This window comes from Molothrus aeneus, chromosome 5 (genome assembly GCF_037042795.1).
Source record: "Molothrus aeneus isolate 106 chromosome 5, BPBGC_Maene_1.0, whole genome shotgun sequence".
NCBI classification, from domain to species: domain Eukaryota; kingdom Metazoa; phylum Chordata; class Aves; order Passeriformes; family Icteridae; genus Molothrus; species Molothrus aeneus.
The window spans coordinates 5,036,821-5,053,453 of NC_089650.1; the positions used below are offsets into that span (position 1 = coordinate 5,036,821).

Genomic DNA, 16,633 nt, shown 5'->3' on the forward strand with positions numbered 1-16,633 from the left:
GTTACAAAGCTGCTTCCCTTTCAGGAGCTTCATGCAGTACAGCACACACCATGAGAACAATTAGCTGGCTGGCATCTCTGTTCTGAGTTCAGCTTCCATACCAGTGGCTGCACCTTGTCCTCATCTGCAGGCAAAGGCAGAGGCTCTGATCTATTTTTATATGGTGTCCCTTATTTTTCATCTTTCTCAATGGCATATGTTTGTGAAAATGCATATTTTAGGTCTGTCAGCTGAGATCCCTTTGCTCACCCAATGACAAAGGCATGGACCATTTTCAACCCATATGTTGTGAGCTTCCAACTGGATTTTCTACAAAAGTTTTGCCCCTCACTGCACCCCTAGAGAGAGGGAAATCTGCTGAGCTGCATGCAGGATGAAGCAGAAAGAGCTGCACAGGAGATCCCCTCCAAGCAGCCTGGAAGACAGTGAATAGGAATAACCAGTAAAGAGAGGCTTCCCTGCTGTTGGCAGCTGGGAATGACAGAGCAGCTCCTCATCCAGCTTGCGCCCCTTGAGTGTCTGCAGAAACACTAAAAGAACTGGCAAGGGAAGAAGAGCATGTGGCATCAAAAGAAAAAAGAAGCTGCTAAATCTCATGGTGGGAATGACAGAAAATATGCCTCATGGCCCAAAGCAATCAGAGGATAGTAGGGAGATTCAAATGGGATTGACACCATTTCATACTCATTCTCTGCTGATGCTCTGAAAGCTCATCAGTAACCCAGACTTCCTTTCCTCTGAGCTGAACTCCAGACAGGCTTTTGGCTTGTACAAAGTGTGAGTTAGGAGTCACCTCACTGCAGCAGGGGGGACTCCTAGGTCACACTTTCTTGTCTTACAGCTGGAGTTCCTTCGCATAAAATTTTATATATACATAACTACAAATATAATTACATTAATCACATATATAACCTATACACATACAGATAATGATATATATTACATATACACACATGTATGAATAGGCATCATATTAATATATATCCATGCTGTATGTAATTACAGGAATGTGTGCAGATAGGTGTATTCAAATGGATTTACCTAGCTAGCTTTTTCCTTTCTTTTTCCTCTTCCTCCTCTTTCTGTGCAGATGTTAAACTCTCAGCATCAGCAAGGTTGTCCACAGCAATGGCCAAAAATACATTCAGCAGGATATCTGTTTGTGTGCTACTTAAAGAAAACAGGCTTTGAAAACTGCAGAAAAAGATTATACCAAAGGTTTCTTAATTGAAGATTTTTAGCAACCTGTCATCAGATCTCTTGGATTTTCTAAACTTCCATTTCACACAACTGCATATCCATCATGCACAAACCTACACCTTCCTTCCACACAGATAACACACTTTGTGGGTTTTCAAAATTTCACAACAGAATGGCTGATGTAAAACAGCAGATTTACAAATTTACATTTTAGTTTCCAGTTTTCCAAGAGTGTCTCCCTTTGTGCAGAGGATCCCACTGAACATAAGAGGAGTATGGAATGCTTTGCATCTTTTGACAGTTTAGGTTGCACCAGCGGATTTTATGGACAGAAAGCACAGGACTCTGCTGAGCATTTCTAAGGTTAATTTAGTCTGGACAGTGAAGGGTTGAGCTGACAACTCTGCCATCTCCTAGCAGAGAGTCCATGCATGGCCACTCATGCCCATGTAGCTGCAGGGCAAGGAATCACAACTGTTTTCTTGTGTTACCAGCCAGTGTTCAGACCTCATGTTACAAATCTGACCAGAAGGTTGTTTTATACATTTCTTGAGTGTAGGTCTCATTATACCATGATAACTTTTAAGCAAACCCTGGTTCAAGGCTTAGTCTGGAAAGACAGACATCTCCCCCCTCCCTGGGCTCCAAGGTCTAAAAGCTCCAAAGTCAGCCAGCATTGTAGAGTTGGCTCACATTTTCACAAGGGGATCCAAGTTGTAGCTTTTTTTCTAAGCTGTCAGCCAGATTGCCTACCTTGACCTTCAGATAAGTGGAATTGCACCACCTCACTTTGAAGTGAGGGCATGCAGATCAACCAAAATGTCACATAACAGGGTTTGAGAGATGTGAATTATGGGCAAAGGCCAGAAGAGCTGGGCTGAGTCTATAAGGTGGCTTTATAGAAGCATCAGTATAAAAGGAAATGTCACCTCTGACAGAGGAGGGCCATTTATTAGGGAAGCAGAAACTAAACATGGACAAATTTGGAGCAAACTGAGATAGGGAACAGAATGGCAGCTCTATGTTACATGCAAATTCCTGTGAAGAGACACTCAGAGCACAATCCTGCAATGTGCTTTGTGCCTCCTGGGGTGCGTACAGTGCCCTCACTTCACCTTAAAGCCAGACAGAACTGAAGTTATTCAAGACCAGCACAGGCTGGAAGATAACAGAGCACAACATTTTCTGTTTGAAGAACACACAGATTGCAGGGACTGAAATGGAACACAGGTCCTGTTAGTTTATACATGAATTAATACATGATCTCACATAAATCAATTATGTCAAACATATGTTACTCCTACTACAGCATTTGTATATAGCATATTGCAGATTATACATATTTTTATTCCACATAAGGTTTGGATGGAAGCACATGGAATATATTACTAAAAAAACCATTAAAGTAAAAAAAAATGCAGTAAGTACAGTAGGAACACCAGAGATTAGTTTGTGGAGAAGGCAGGAAAGAAAAACCTATGAGTGAATTAACAGGAATGAAAAATAAAAACACTAAACATGTAAAGGTACTAAATAAAATCTAGCATGTGGAACTGGGCATTTAGCTGGCTCTTACAACTGTTTATATGCCTTAGCATCAGCTAAAACAAAATGAACTTTTTAAACTTTTGGCAGTGCAATACTGAAATTCAGACCTAGGGAAAAAGCAAAATGTGAGGTGTGAAATTCACTATTTTCTGACATAACAAAGTAAATAGTGGTTTTAATTCATCCCCTCTTGCAGAAAAGAGTAGCATCAAAGGATACAGTTTCCACAGATGAAGAGGATGATGAAGTAAATACAGACCAACATTCCTGGAAAAGAGGGGCCGCCATAAGCCATGATCCCATCATACATCACCGAATTCCAGTCCTCCCCAGTCAGGATCTAAATGACACATTCCCACCAATAAGGGATACAGTGTTAGACCACACAGAGAATTTGAAAACCCCATTAACACAAAGATACCCACTGCCCTAGAGAGCACCCCCTCCCCCAGCATGGAGCTGATGGAGACTCTGGCAGTGTCCATCTAGAATATTAAAAAAAAAAACAAAAACCAAAACTAAACTAAAAAACAAACCACAGAACAAAGAAAATGCAAAGAAGGCCCATGCTCAGAGTGTGAAAAAGCCCCAAAGAGTGTATTCTTGAAGATGATGGCTGAAGGCAATGGCTCTCCTGGACAAATCCATCCAAGTGTCCCCGTAGTTCCAAGCATTTCCCTCCCATGCCTGTTGTTACAGACAGGCTGCACAGCCCTGCCCTCAGCACAGCCCTCCAGGCCGTTTCCCTTCTCCTCACATCTCAGTGAATTCATGGTCCTGATGCTCTTGGTGGGTCACTCCCAAGGCTGCAGAGGGCTTAAAGGCCATGGGATTATTCCTGTGAGCAGGTATTTGTTCCCCAGAGCAGGGAGGACAGCAGCAGGGCTGGGCTTTGGCAGCAGGTGCTGCCCTGGGACGTGGCAATGGCTGTTCTCTTGTCCTGCCCTGACAGACCCCTTTGTCTGTGGCCTTGCAACACACAGGAGTTTTATCTGTGGTTCCTACTTTGGGAGGGAATACCCTGTGCTGGCAGCAGAACCAGGCACCCTGCTCCTGGAGCTGTCAGGGTCCAGCCCCACCTTGGGGACTGTCAGGCTGCAGGACCTGTCTTGTTCCATAAAAAACCAAAATATTGGCCCCAGGGGGACCACTCGTGCCCTTACCTGAAACACAGTCAGGAGGGACTGAGGGAAGTTGTCAAATGTACTCCTCCTGGTCTGCATCTCATCAAAGTTAAACTTGCCCCCAAAGAGCTGCATCCCCAGGAGGGAGAAGATGATGATGAAGAGGAAGAGAAGCAGCAACAGGGAGGCAATGGAGCGGACTGAATTCAGGAGTGAAGCCACAAGATTACTCAGGGAGTTCCAATATCTGGGAGAGAAAATAGAAGCAGTTAAAATACCTTCAGTTCCAGACAGGTGCTCATGGACTGCACAGGATATTGGTTGAGGCTGCCTTCTGTGTAAAGCAGGCATTTCCAAACACCCTGTTAAGCAGTGAATCATTGATGTGCCTCCCTGAGATAACGAGACCTACTGCAGCTAATGAGTAATTTTACTACCACACGTGTACACACACAATTCCCTCCATCCCCCCCTCCACACACACACCCAGAAGATTATTACAGCACTCTCCATCTAAGGCTCTGCACATCTTCTATCAATATACAGTGATTAGTTCTTGCTGCTTCAGTGAGTTACATTCTAACCAACCTCATTACAGCACTCACAGATGTTGTGGCAGCCAGAATACCTCACTCCAGAGAATGGCCTGTAATAACTAGCAAGAACAGATGGGGAAACTGTTTGGATGCAAATACAAACTTGCCCAAAATTTGGAGTGTGTGAGTGTGTGCTTGGGCTCACTCACAGAGGGGTTGCTGAGCTCTCTGGGACTGGGAGAAATGAGAAAGATATCAATGCTCCTTTTACAAGGACCCTTAAGCAAACTCCAGATCTACATTCATTTGGAAGAGCACAACATCACTCGTTTTTTTGGTTTTTTCGTTTTTTTTAATCCTTCAAACAGGCTGCAGAACATTTTCAAATGGCTTCATTCAAGAGATAGGATGGTTAAGACCTTTTCTCCCAGGGTATTCAGGCTTGTGCCCAGTTGCAGGGAGAGGATCTTCTTGCCCTGGTGGTTCCACTTTAGGGTTCAGAGAGATGCCAGCAGCACGTTTGCTGCAGCATGTAAGTTCACATTCTTTGTCAGCCTGCAGAGTAGTGACAAGCTGGAAAGAGGCTTTAGAAAAAAAATTCCAAAGAATTCACCACATCACCCATGAAGCACCTTCCACTTTGGTCTTGCATCTGCTCAATCACTCCTAAACTACTGCTTAGCTGGTCATGAGCTCTTCTCTTTTGTGCTTTGAGGCTGGCAGAGCTTTCAGACTGGGCTGAGGATTCACAGCCATCCTCCCATCGCCTCATTTTGATACACCTTATTAGCAAAGCCTCAACAGCTTTCACAGGTCAGCAATCCAGCAAGGTTTGCCTGTGTTCTTCCTTCTGCCTGGCCTGCCACCATGCTTTGAGAGTCCTCCAAGGCCCTCCAGTCCCTTCTCCCAGGGCCCACAGCTTTGAACATTTCACTCAGAGGACTCTGTGTTTTTAACCATACTTTCCCTGAAGACAAAAGTTGCAGGTAAAAGGGATGGCAGAAAGGTGCGCTGGCTCTTCTGTGGAAGCCTTATCCTTCAACTCATCATTTTTTCCTGAAGGTAGTCTACATCCTCATTAGAGACAAGGGTTCTTAAAATCCTAGTTAAATTAATATTTTAAAAATATTGATCTAAAAAGAATACTTTTCTTGTCCTGTGGAAGGCAGGACTGCCTGACAGCCCAGTCACTTCAGGAAGATTAGCAATCTGATCTGCAGAGGGACATCGCTGTGTCCTCTCAAGTTCAGCAGCAGGTTCATCTCCAAGGACTGAGCTTCAAAGAGAGCTGTGATGTTTTCCCTCCAGCCCAGCTTCAGCACTTCAGAGAAAACTAGGATGCTTTAAAGTTTAACTGCAATTAAAGAGATGAGCAATGAAAAACTACAGAGCAAAGGTAAGGGCATGGAAGCTGTGGGCTCAGTGCCACCAAATATCCACACGGAATGTGCAATGTAACAGTTCCCTGTGTTTGCAGTTATGCTCACAGCTCACATACTTTCACACTTTGGAAAGAAGGGAAAGTGACACAGGAGAAGGGAAAAATTCAGTCTGATGAAAGTCAAATGAATTCAGCATTCTTAAAGCAGAGGTTGATGGGCTCCAGAATATCTCCAAGCTCCCCAATGTCAGCCAGGACACACATTTTCTAGGTCTTTCTAGCAGTGCCCTTAAGAAGCAGTAAAGTTGTTACAAATCTGAGCAGTCCCAGTGACTCAGTTTAAGCTTAAAGGCCTTGCTATCTCAGCTCACAACCGTGCAGACTTCTCTCAGCTCTGCATTTCCACAAATGGCTCAATACCTGGCATTCAGATTCTTATAGAAGTATCAAGCTTCAAGCAATTAACTGAGATGGCCTGGTGGTAAGATTAGTGCTGTTTTATCTGTGTACTAGTGCTAGCTAGAAATACAGGACCACTACAAAATAAACCAATAAAGGGGAAATAAACCAATTAAGGGAATAAACCAATCAGGGAAAAAAAAAAGAAGAAAAAGGAAAAAGGAGAGGATAAGAAATGCTTGACTGACTAGGATGTGAAAATAACAATGGTCTTATCTCAGGGTCCTAGAAGCCTGACCTGAGGGTAGCATCTGTCCCATTTGGTGGCTGCAGAACTAACATGAACTCCCTCAAAGTGACATCTGGGATTCTCAGTGAAACACAAGGATTTCATGTCAGCAATGGCTGAAGCCCAGACAAAGAAGGGTCTCACTGGTCCAAACCCTCCTATTCACATCCAGCTGGATGATGGATGCTGGATGGAATAGGAGGGTTTGGACCAGGCAGCTTTTAGTGGGAAGTATGAGAGAAAGCAGTGCTGCTGTCTCAGATTTATGGGGACATGGATGTACCTCTGACAGCCCCCACTGCAGATGCTGGGCCCTTGAGGGTGCCATGAATGCAGACCCCCAGGTGAGCAGGACCTGATTGTGATTGCTGTTCAAAGTGGAGGAATGATGCAGAGAAGTCAAGATGTTTGTTCCACACCTGGGTTAGAACTTCACCTGTTCTGCTCTCTTCCCTCCCCTCTCTCTCCATTGCCTTCCCCTGTATCTTTAGGATCCCATCTCTGGCAATCACAGATGCAGAGTTTAAAGCAGCAGCCACAGACTCATTATTGGGAAACTTCCCACCCTGTTCATCCCATATAAAACCACTTTGACAGTGATTTTTGACAGAAAGTACAAAAAATGGGGCACCCTGTCTCTCCTCCCTACAATTAACAGTGACTTACCTAGTGGCAGGATTAGGTAGAAAGCATCAAATTTCTGTATGCTGTCACAATTATATGATTTATTTTTTAAATACAAAGGGCTATAATATATATAAAGCAGTAAAGGATTATTTATAATGAGAAAATAATCTGTCTTCTCATAGCAAAGTGAGATGTTCTGCACAGCACTTTAAAAATTAGGGAGAATAAAACAGATTACATTGTCTGCTTGTCTAATGTATTTATTATTTTGGAAGAAATGTTTGGTCTTGAAATTCTAAATGCTGTTTCTAAAAGGGTGCATTGTTCATCTGATAGTATCTTTATTTGTTTCTATTCTATTATGGAGCTATTTTTGTATTTCTTGTAGAATTGTATCACCTTGATGACCCAGAATTTGTTTGTGCATGGTGTTTACCATGGGAAATCTATGCAAATATATAAAGAATAGTCTACCATCTGATATATTCTCACCAGAGTAATTTTCTTGATTTTTACCTTTTTAATATCCTAGATTATCACTATTCTCACTTCTACTGTATGTCCCCATGCTCATGAATGTATGTTTGATATAAAACAAATAACTCTATAATTATTGTTTGATTTAAAACAATAATAATTCTATATAATTGTTTGAGATAAACCAAATAATTCTATAATTCCTCCTGCCCCTCCCAGCTTTCCAGTGTTGTATCTTTCTGAAGTATCATTGCACTCGGGTAGGGTATTCCACCAGTGCTGATAATGTCATGAATAAATCCTCATTTTATTTAGAGCTGAGTGAACAATAGAAAAATGTGTAATTTACTAGAGAAAGTAAAAGTTTGGCTTTAATGCCAAGGTATTCTGTGCATATAGAATACCTTGCAAGGCGTGAGTGAGCCGAAAATACTGCTTTGGAGGCTCGTGTTAGGGCCTTCCACATGAGGGTGAACTTCACCCACAGAGTGAAGACTTATGAAGAAAATTATGAATAATTACAAAACATATAAATTTGAAGCTACTGCAGCCTACTTGTCAATCTTTTAGGAATAGGAAAGAAAGAAAGAAAAATCTGATTAATACATTATGCATCATGAGTTCTTCCTTAGCTCTGTGCTTTACACGGAGACCCATGCACAAATTGCAGGAGACATATTCCAGGTAACCCTTTTTCCAGGCAAAATTGTATTTTAATTGTGCTGCAGAGTGAAGGCAAATGTAGCCAGTCCTACTGCTGATTGGCTCCATCATCACATTTCTGCCAGAAGATTTAGGAATATATGAGTACTCCACCAGCTCAGGCTTTCTAAAGTTTTAATGATATTCTCTCAGTGTTTGCCTTTCTATTAGAGAATTCTCTTAGCTAGCTTATATAGGATTGGAGACATGTCTTGAAAAAACAATGACCTCTCCAGGATGCTATGTTGAAGCTCATGCTTTTATAGCTGTTGGTATGTTGCCCTGGGTGTATCTGATTACCCAGTGCCTGAAACAGCTACTGCTTTCCTCAGAAACCAGGCCTGGGACTTGGGAATGGATACATTCAGGAAAAACAATCCCCAGACCAGAGATCCCCACTATTTCTTTCTTGCTGGAAACTCTTGTTTCCTCTCTCTGGGAGGAAATGTTCCCCTCTGGAAGGTTTTCCCCTCTTCTGTGAGCACACATCCAAACACTTTTTTTCCCCCCCCTTTTGGAGCAGTTGTAGGCTTGCTTTGGCCTCTCTCTCTGAGACTGCGAACCAATTTTCTGTCTCTGCCATCTGACCCTGAGATCCATCCATCCTGCCAGAGATCTGAGGCTCAGAAGCTTTAAGGACAAGTCTTGTATGATGCACAAGTCCAAGTCTGTTGCTTTTTTTTCTGCCTCTCAGCTCAGCCATCTTGACTATCTTCCAGTTTTGGACTTGTTTTTCTCATGTGCTGTGTTTTCTATCTCAAATTTGTCAGAAATTTCCTCTGGTGGGGGATGTAGGGCCACTTTCATGGCTGAGCAGGCAGAAAAAGAACTCTTTCACCACCTCAGTCAAGCTTTTTGTAAGGCGCTGGCTGGCGCCCACATGGGGAAAAGGCAGACCTTGGGCTACCTGAGGCAAGAGCTTGGATGGATTTGTTGCAAGAGCTCTGGGTAAGTTTGGAGCTGATCTCTCTTAGAAACTCCCCTCAGGCTGAAAAAGCCCTGCCAAACCAAGCTGGTGTTTTGGAGGTACCTGGCTCAGCAAGCAGTGCCTGTTTAATAGATATCGCTGTGCCTTTATGCAGAGGGAGAGGGGAAAGAATGAAAAGGGAAAAGAGGAGATATTAGAAGCTGGAAAAAGTCTGGTTTCTTCATAAAGTTGCTGCTTTGTGATGGACTCCTTGGAAGGGGAATAGCTGGCAGCATCCTTTGCCTATAACTGCTGGTGTTGACACAGTCTCCCACTCGGGTCACTGTTGAGTCTGCTGGAGCTGGCATGGGCTCCTCAGTCAAATGCTGTTTTGGCTGAAAGCCTTTCAGGCTCCTCTCTGTCATCAAAAAGCGTCAGAGGAGGTCACAAGGCTATCTGCTGTTTTGGTTTCCTTGGGCTTTTGCAGAGAATTGTAAGAGCCTGAGCTCAGTTCACACTAGATGTAGAGCTCAGTTCACACTAAATTCCAGATTTCAGTTTAATACTTTACGTGGTATCAGGTGTTTCCAGCTGTCTGTGCCAGACTCCTCACGCCTCATGTTGGGGATAGATGTCCAGTCTGTACAGCCCTCCCCACCCTGTTACAGACTTCCGAAGATGAGGACTGTTAATCTAGCACTCTCACTACCTAATTAGTGGTAGAAAAAGTGAAAATAAACAGGGATGTGAGTGACTTGTACCTATACATATTGTGTATCGAGCAGCAGCCCTCCTCCAGCCCCAAAGAAGCAATAAAGTACCTTGTGATTTTAAATATTCTGAGGAGTCTCACACATCTCAAGACCGAAATGCCCAGGGGTGACATGATCTTTGTCTCCACCAGGATGGTTTCCAGGATGCCTCCACACACGATGAAACAGTCAAAGCGGTTGAAGAGGGACACAAAGTAGGCCTGGAGCCCAAGGCTGTACATCTTCAGCAGCATCTCTGCCGTGAAAAGAGCTAGCAGCACCTTATTGGCAGTGTCTCATGGAAAGCAAAAAGAAACAGATTAAGGAAACTTAGTCAAAAGATCATCACAATTAATCATTGGCCCTTGCTTCTATGAAAGCATTTTAAGGATCAGCCTTAAAAGTTAACTTTGTATAGCTTGGGTCAAAGAATGGGTGCAAAGAAAAGCCTGGGCATCTCATTCACAGAAATGTTTTAGCAAGAAGGTTGCAGGAGTTCTCATGTACTGCACATGCAGCTGCAATGTATTACACAACCTCCAGTGGCAGGGACACGCCTTCCCTGCACAACCTGCCTTCACACCCGTCATCTGCAGAGGAGAGTGGGAATAGAAGAGCTGCTGTGCTACCTACTGTTGCTTAATTAAGCCTTTTCAGCTGCTCTCACCTCCAGAGAGAATTCAGCTGTTCTGCAGACAGAAGAACTTTGCAAATCACTCTTCATCACCTCCCTAATAATTAGAATTTATCATAAATGCCATTTCAGGGGAAACCTTGGACAATGTGAGGTTCCCAGTAGCTATCCATAAATTGGGAATCCAGTTGCTGCAAATATAAATTTAGCATAATCTCCTGATTTCACTTACACCTAATGAAACACTGCTTTGGCTGGAAAGGGGTTTTTTACATCTTTTCTATAACTTCTCCCACCACAGCAGATAAGTTAATTGTATTTTTTAGGATCCTCCACAGACACAGGACTGCTTGGAGCTGTGCACACTCCCTTTACACTGTGTGGTTTAATGCATCAGCTCTTCTCTCATCTCCCTTTTTTGACACCCTCCATAATAAACAGAACCAGCAGCTCCTCCTCACCTTGGACCTCTGTAAGCCAGTCTGGCTGGTTGTAGTGCTCAGAGGCAATGGTGAGGGTGTTGAGAAACACGAGGAAGATCACCAGCCAATAGAAAACATTGGACTTGACAGCAGCACGGCACTTCCTTCTGCAGAATCGATTCCATCGGCGCCAGTAGCGACTTGAAAAATTGAAGAAAGGAAAGTTTTTTTCAGAGAGGGATCTTTAGGCTATTGCAGCTCTCTGTTAAGAGAGACTCTAGTCTTGATTTATTGTTCAAGAATGGTAGGGAGTAACTCAAGTTCACCCTGAGAAACACTCTTTCATATGAGTCAACACTTGTGAACAACCCTCCTATAGCTATAGGAATAAAGTTTGTCCTAAACCAATTTGCAAGAGCTTCAAGCAATACTTTTATCTGAGTAAGACATCCACTGCAGAAATCTCAAGAGATTTCAGCTCAGTTGCCTCAAAAATAAATATTCTCCTTGTACTTGATTCTTGTGGCCTGCAACAGCACCTTGCCCAGCCTCAGGACAGTCAATAGAAAGATACTCTATCACATGGAGCTGAAGGATTAAGTCTTTGGAGAGGTGAGGTCAAATAAAATCTAAAGAACATTTCCAGCATTCAGCAACATTCAGAAGTAAGCCCTATACAAGGGCTAGTTCTGAAAAAAAATCCCAAAACTTAGGGGGCTTCAGCATCTCACCTTCATGCAAAGGTGACTAAGGGAACTAAGGGTACCATTTGCTAATCAAGAGAGTTTTTAAAGTTTGCCTTCCATGAACACATCCCCTTGTGTCACTGATTTCTCAGGGTAATTACTAACCACAGAAGATATTTAAAGCTAATTACACACCTCCTACTCTTCAGAATTTAACTTGCATAGCAACCAGTTTCCAGGCAACACTTGCCACTGTATATTAAATCTAATAGTTTTATATAGATACTACATACATATGTGTGTGTGTCTGAAGTGACACACACACACACACCATGTTACAGGAGAAAGAACTTTTCTTGGCTATTCTTGCCCTTTGTATAATTTTCAGTGGCAAACTAGAGCCACGCTTGAGATCAGGGCTCTAATCCATAGGAACTAAAGCCAGACCATGTAAACACAATGTGAACAAGGATTTTGCAACAACATTTTAACAGGTAGTCAAATCTAGGGTTTTTCACCTATACAATTTACAAAGGCACCCAGTCTATCACAAATACATTGCATGTTTTGCAGTGGATTTGGGACAAGAAATAATCTTCCCAACTTCCAAAGTGGGCACCACACTTAGACATTCATGTTGTCATTAAAGTATTTGCAATCTCACATGCTTTTGTGTGTACTTGTGCACAAATGTGCATGGACCTGACAATGTATGGGTGTTTTCTGTGCTTTTCTTTCTCTCTTTACATAGGGATGCCACACATGTGCTTCCCAAATTGACATTACTCATTGCTCCTTAGGTAAGCAGAAGGACTCAGTTACACACTTGCTCCAGTTATTCTGAAAATTCATTTAGTATTTCATAAACCTGACTTTGAATTCAGGGTTATGGAGGTAGCTGAGATCCTACCAAAGGGGTAGAAAGGGACCTTAGCAATCAAGTTCCATGAGTTCAGTCAGCCTCTAAAGTGAAACCCCAGAAATAGCCATCTTAGGACTGCTTCACTTTTCCAAAAGCTCTGAGTCAACAGAAACCCAAACACCATCAGAGAAGATCCCCATGTCCCAGGCTGAATGGCAAAATTTCACAAGTAAGGTGCCAACTTCATCAGTTGAAATCTTTACAATCAACAAAGCAGAGAAGTTCAACAAAGAGAGCCTTGAGTTGACAGGGCTTATGTTGATGGATGTTGTGTAATCATGTGGTTGAACTGGGTTTTTATTTCTGATTTTGTATTTTATGGTTTGAGTTACTTAGGCAGCATAGATAGGTACTTCAGTAGTCAGTAGTCCCTGTGCCTTATTTCAGTGTGAAACTAAGAAAAAATTTACACCTAAAATCTGACATTTTGAGCAGGATCTCCTAGAATCACCACTGCATCCCAACAATGCTGGTGTAAACCACTTCAGAAAAGAGCAAAACACGGTAGAAAGGAGGAAAAGGAAAAGTCAGTTTTACTTACCTAAACTTTGATTTTGAGATCCGATGCCTGAAAGACAAGAATTGCCATTAGAGTCTCTAAAGCTGTCCCACACCTCCCAGGCTTTTGTGAAAACAGCAGTAGAAAGAAACAAAGTGAAGATCAATGCATTTTTTAACCCATGCTGTTTTCCCTTCCATCTGTTGTAAGTCAATGTAGGCACTGAGCTTGGCTAGAATTCCCCAATAACCAAATCTTGTGTGTTGGTAGGACTCATGAAGCAGAAGTCATGGTGGCATTCTACCACCTGTAGATATCAGTGAACTCTACAACTGCTACCAAATTTATTTCTGAAGTATGACTATTTTTTATTTTTGTCACTATTTCTTTTCTTATATTAAAATATGTATGACTTTATACAGACAGACTTGTTGCTTTCACACATCACCTGTCACTTCAGGATGTATACACACATTATGAAACAATAATGGTAAAAATAATGCTTTTTTTCAGTAATTGAAGGAAACAGTGCATGCCAAATATTTTCAAACTTAGAAACTAACACTTATTTATCTTGGTTGTTTATGTAAATCAGTTTGCATTCAAATGGGTCTGTACAATAATAGAGTCTGTTGATAGCAATGAAATTTTGAGAATTAAGCATTCCAGAAAATTTGCCCATATTCCCACTATATATGTGTTTAAATATCTAATTCCATGCATTTGGATTTATTCATCTACATAATCTCATTAATCCTTTATGAGAAGTCACAGGCAAAGCTAGAAAAAGGCCCCAGTTTTTAAACCACTACCTTGCTCTGCTTGACACATGTCCTGTAAGGCCTTTGAACACTTTGGCTTTTGGTGAATCCATAATGGTGCACAGAGGGAAATAAATGTACATGGTTACAATGCTGTGAGACAGAGCTGACTTGGGGAGCTGCAAAATCTACTACCAATAGCAGCAGAAATGGAACTCTGGGGAATGACTATGGAAAAAGAATTTCTGCTGGGTTGAAGCACTCCTTAAGGTTCCCTCTATGACAGGAAAGTGGGTCATTGTTGACAGCAGACAGCAGAGGTCTTACTGCACTGCCCTGAAATTGGATTCACTGTTAGTAGAGAGGGGAAGATGTAATTCTTCAAGCATCTAACACTCCTTACTGTAGCAGCCCTAACAATGGTCCTGCCCCTGCTTGAGGACATCAGTTACTGACAAGTAATCAGTGATAGGTCAGGTTCCTTATCTGCAAGAGGTTTTAGTCAGGGGAACTTTTCACCAGCAGATGGGCTGAGCCAAAAAAGAGAAAAGGGCCTTTGCAGCACATACTCAAGTACATAATTCCTGCTGTGTCACAGGCAGCCTGTCTAGGCCACACACTGGGCAGCGGGGAGGGTACAGACACATGCAAGACTCTTGAGGAAGAAGAAATAATGCACTAGCAGAGCAGAATGCTAAATTGTGCTGCAGAGACAAAGCAAGATCTAACAAGGATGCCAAGTGAAGCACCTACAAAACACATCCTTAATGTTAAAGCTATTCCTGCTTCTCACTGAGAATCCTGGCTTGATGATCTCTACCTACGAACTGTAATGGAGATTTACAGGCAACAGGAAAGAGGGCTCGAGAAGGGGAAGTGAAAAGATGTAAAAATCACAACGAAGAAGAAAGCTGAGCACTGGAAAGGAGGTGGTGAGGATTTTGATAGGAATAGTTTGGCAGGGACAGGGGGAGAGAGAGCAAGAGAGAAAAAGAGAGAGAGATGGAAGGGGATGGACAGGGAGTGTGAAATCCTCTGGTGACCTCTCTGGTTAATGGTTCCTCAGTGAGGGAGCACTGGAATCTTTTATTTATGCAAAAGAGATGCAGCAGGTGTAGTACTCATCATGCATGTGATAATTATATCTTTGGAGCATTATGAGCAGCAGCCAAGTGCATTCAGTGCTTCCACAGGTTACCTACAGCCTTCATCCCCCTCCCTCCACCTTGCCTTACTGCTGTGGCAGAAGGCTTTATCACATGTGGGTGTGCTATATATATGGAAGAGGACAAGGAAGGAGGATTAGATTTATATTTAGAGGTAGAATCAGAGAGTGAAATGGAATTTTGGAAATAAACTGTATAATAAATGTTTCTGAAAACATTATGCATGAATCTGAACCACGTTTTTCAAATGACTCTTATGATTAAATTTTTTCAGAACTTGGGTTACCAATGTCACCTAAAAATGCTTTTATGGCATCACTAGGGGCTGTCAAATAGTCTGGAAATTCTGCCACAGTGTCTGTGACATTTCAAGCTGGCACTTAATGGGTTCAGAGTGGGCCAGATTCTCTGCTGAGTTTAAACATGGATTTCTTGCAGCTCTGGTGTCCTAGGAGGTTTATTCATTTGTGGGAGAAAGAGGGTGACTCCAATTGTATCCAACTCTGGAATGTCTTGAGAAACTCTTGTTTAAAATTATGGTATAGGAGCATAATTAAAACCATGCCAGATCACTACAGAGTGCTTTTATCACAGGAACCATGTAACTCAGCTTGTCTTTTAGAAAAACAAACACAAAAATCAGATCTCTGTTTGACGAGCTATCTTTGAAATTCTCTAGAACTCCTCCAACCTTACATTGTTATATACGACACACAGATAAGATGGTGAAATTTAAAGGCTTTTATCAACATAAACTCTGGATAATCAGCATAACTCAAATGTAATGAGATATCCCACATTCTGAGAGATAAAGTCTTCATTTCCCTGTTCATGGTGGACACCAGAGAAGGCATTTGTGAAGGATGTGACAGTTTTGTGTAACAGTGATTGAGGGCTCTGTGGACTTGTACACACAACAGACAATTCTAGCATTCACACAACATTCAAATTCTGGAAAAATCTTGTAGGTCACCAAGCATGACACAAAAAGGCCACATTACAATTGTTTTCTGGGTGTGGACATTATCAAACATGACCATTATCTAACTCTCTGGTCACAACTGCTTTTATATTGTATGATCCCAACTTAGAGGCAGCCACATCTTCATAAGGACTCATAGAATACCTTTGGACACCAGGAAAAGCTGTCACAAAGCAGCAACACAGAAAGGGACTCTACTAAGCTTCTAGGTTATATACAACTTTGGAGAACATCCAAAGAGCTTCTCTGGCCAAAACTTACAGATTTTAGTACTGTGAGAAGGCAATCCTGGTGTGACATGGATTCTGCTTTGGGGCAACATGGTGCATTTGTGCAGTAACTGGCAAGGTAGCACAATAAGAATCTGCAGAATAACCTTAAAATTGGATCTGTCTAAATAAAACTGAGTTGGTTTGCCATTCAACAGGCTTCCTTACAGGCTGGGAAAACAGGCCAGCATTTCAGCATTCAGTAAAAAATCTTGCTCTCCCTGTGGCAAGTCACAGAAAGGCCTGTCAAAGAATCTGAGGCAGGAAGAAAATTCCCCTTCCATAAGGGCATGCTACTGTCCTTTAGACACACACCTAGAGCTGGCTGTGAATATTAAAAGCACCTTGCT

General features: G+C 42.2%; 1 protein-coding gene across 1 annotated transcript in view; it reads right to left on the minus strand.

The window, feature by feature from the left end:
* CACNA1C (calcium voltage-gated channel subunit alpha1 C) overlaps nucleotides 1-16,633 on the minus strand; it is a 416,271-nt gene that overhangs the window by 96,766 nt on the left and 302,872 nt on the right. Inside the window, exons 11-16 of the mRNA XM_066550899.1 lie at nucleotides 13,148-13,174; nucleotides 11,038-11,198; nucleotides 10,012-10,237; nucleotides 3,912-4,119; nucleotides 2,968-3,088; nucleotides 1,042-1,156 (exon numbers count right to left, since the gene is read on the minus strand). Of these exons, the coding sequence (XP_066406996.1) occupies nucleotides 1,042-1,156; nucleotides 2,968-3,088; nucleotides 3,912-4,119; nucleotides 10,012-10,237; nucleotides 11,038-11,198; nucleotides 13,148-13,174 (858 nt within the window). The remainder of the gene's footprint in view (nucleotides 1-1,041; nucleotides 1,157-2,967; nucleotides 3,089-3,911; nucleotides 4,120-10,011; nucleotides 10,238-11,037; nucleotides 11,199-13,147; nucleotides 13,175-16,633) is intronic.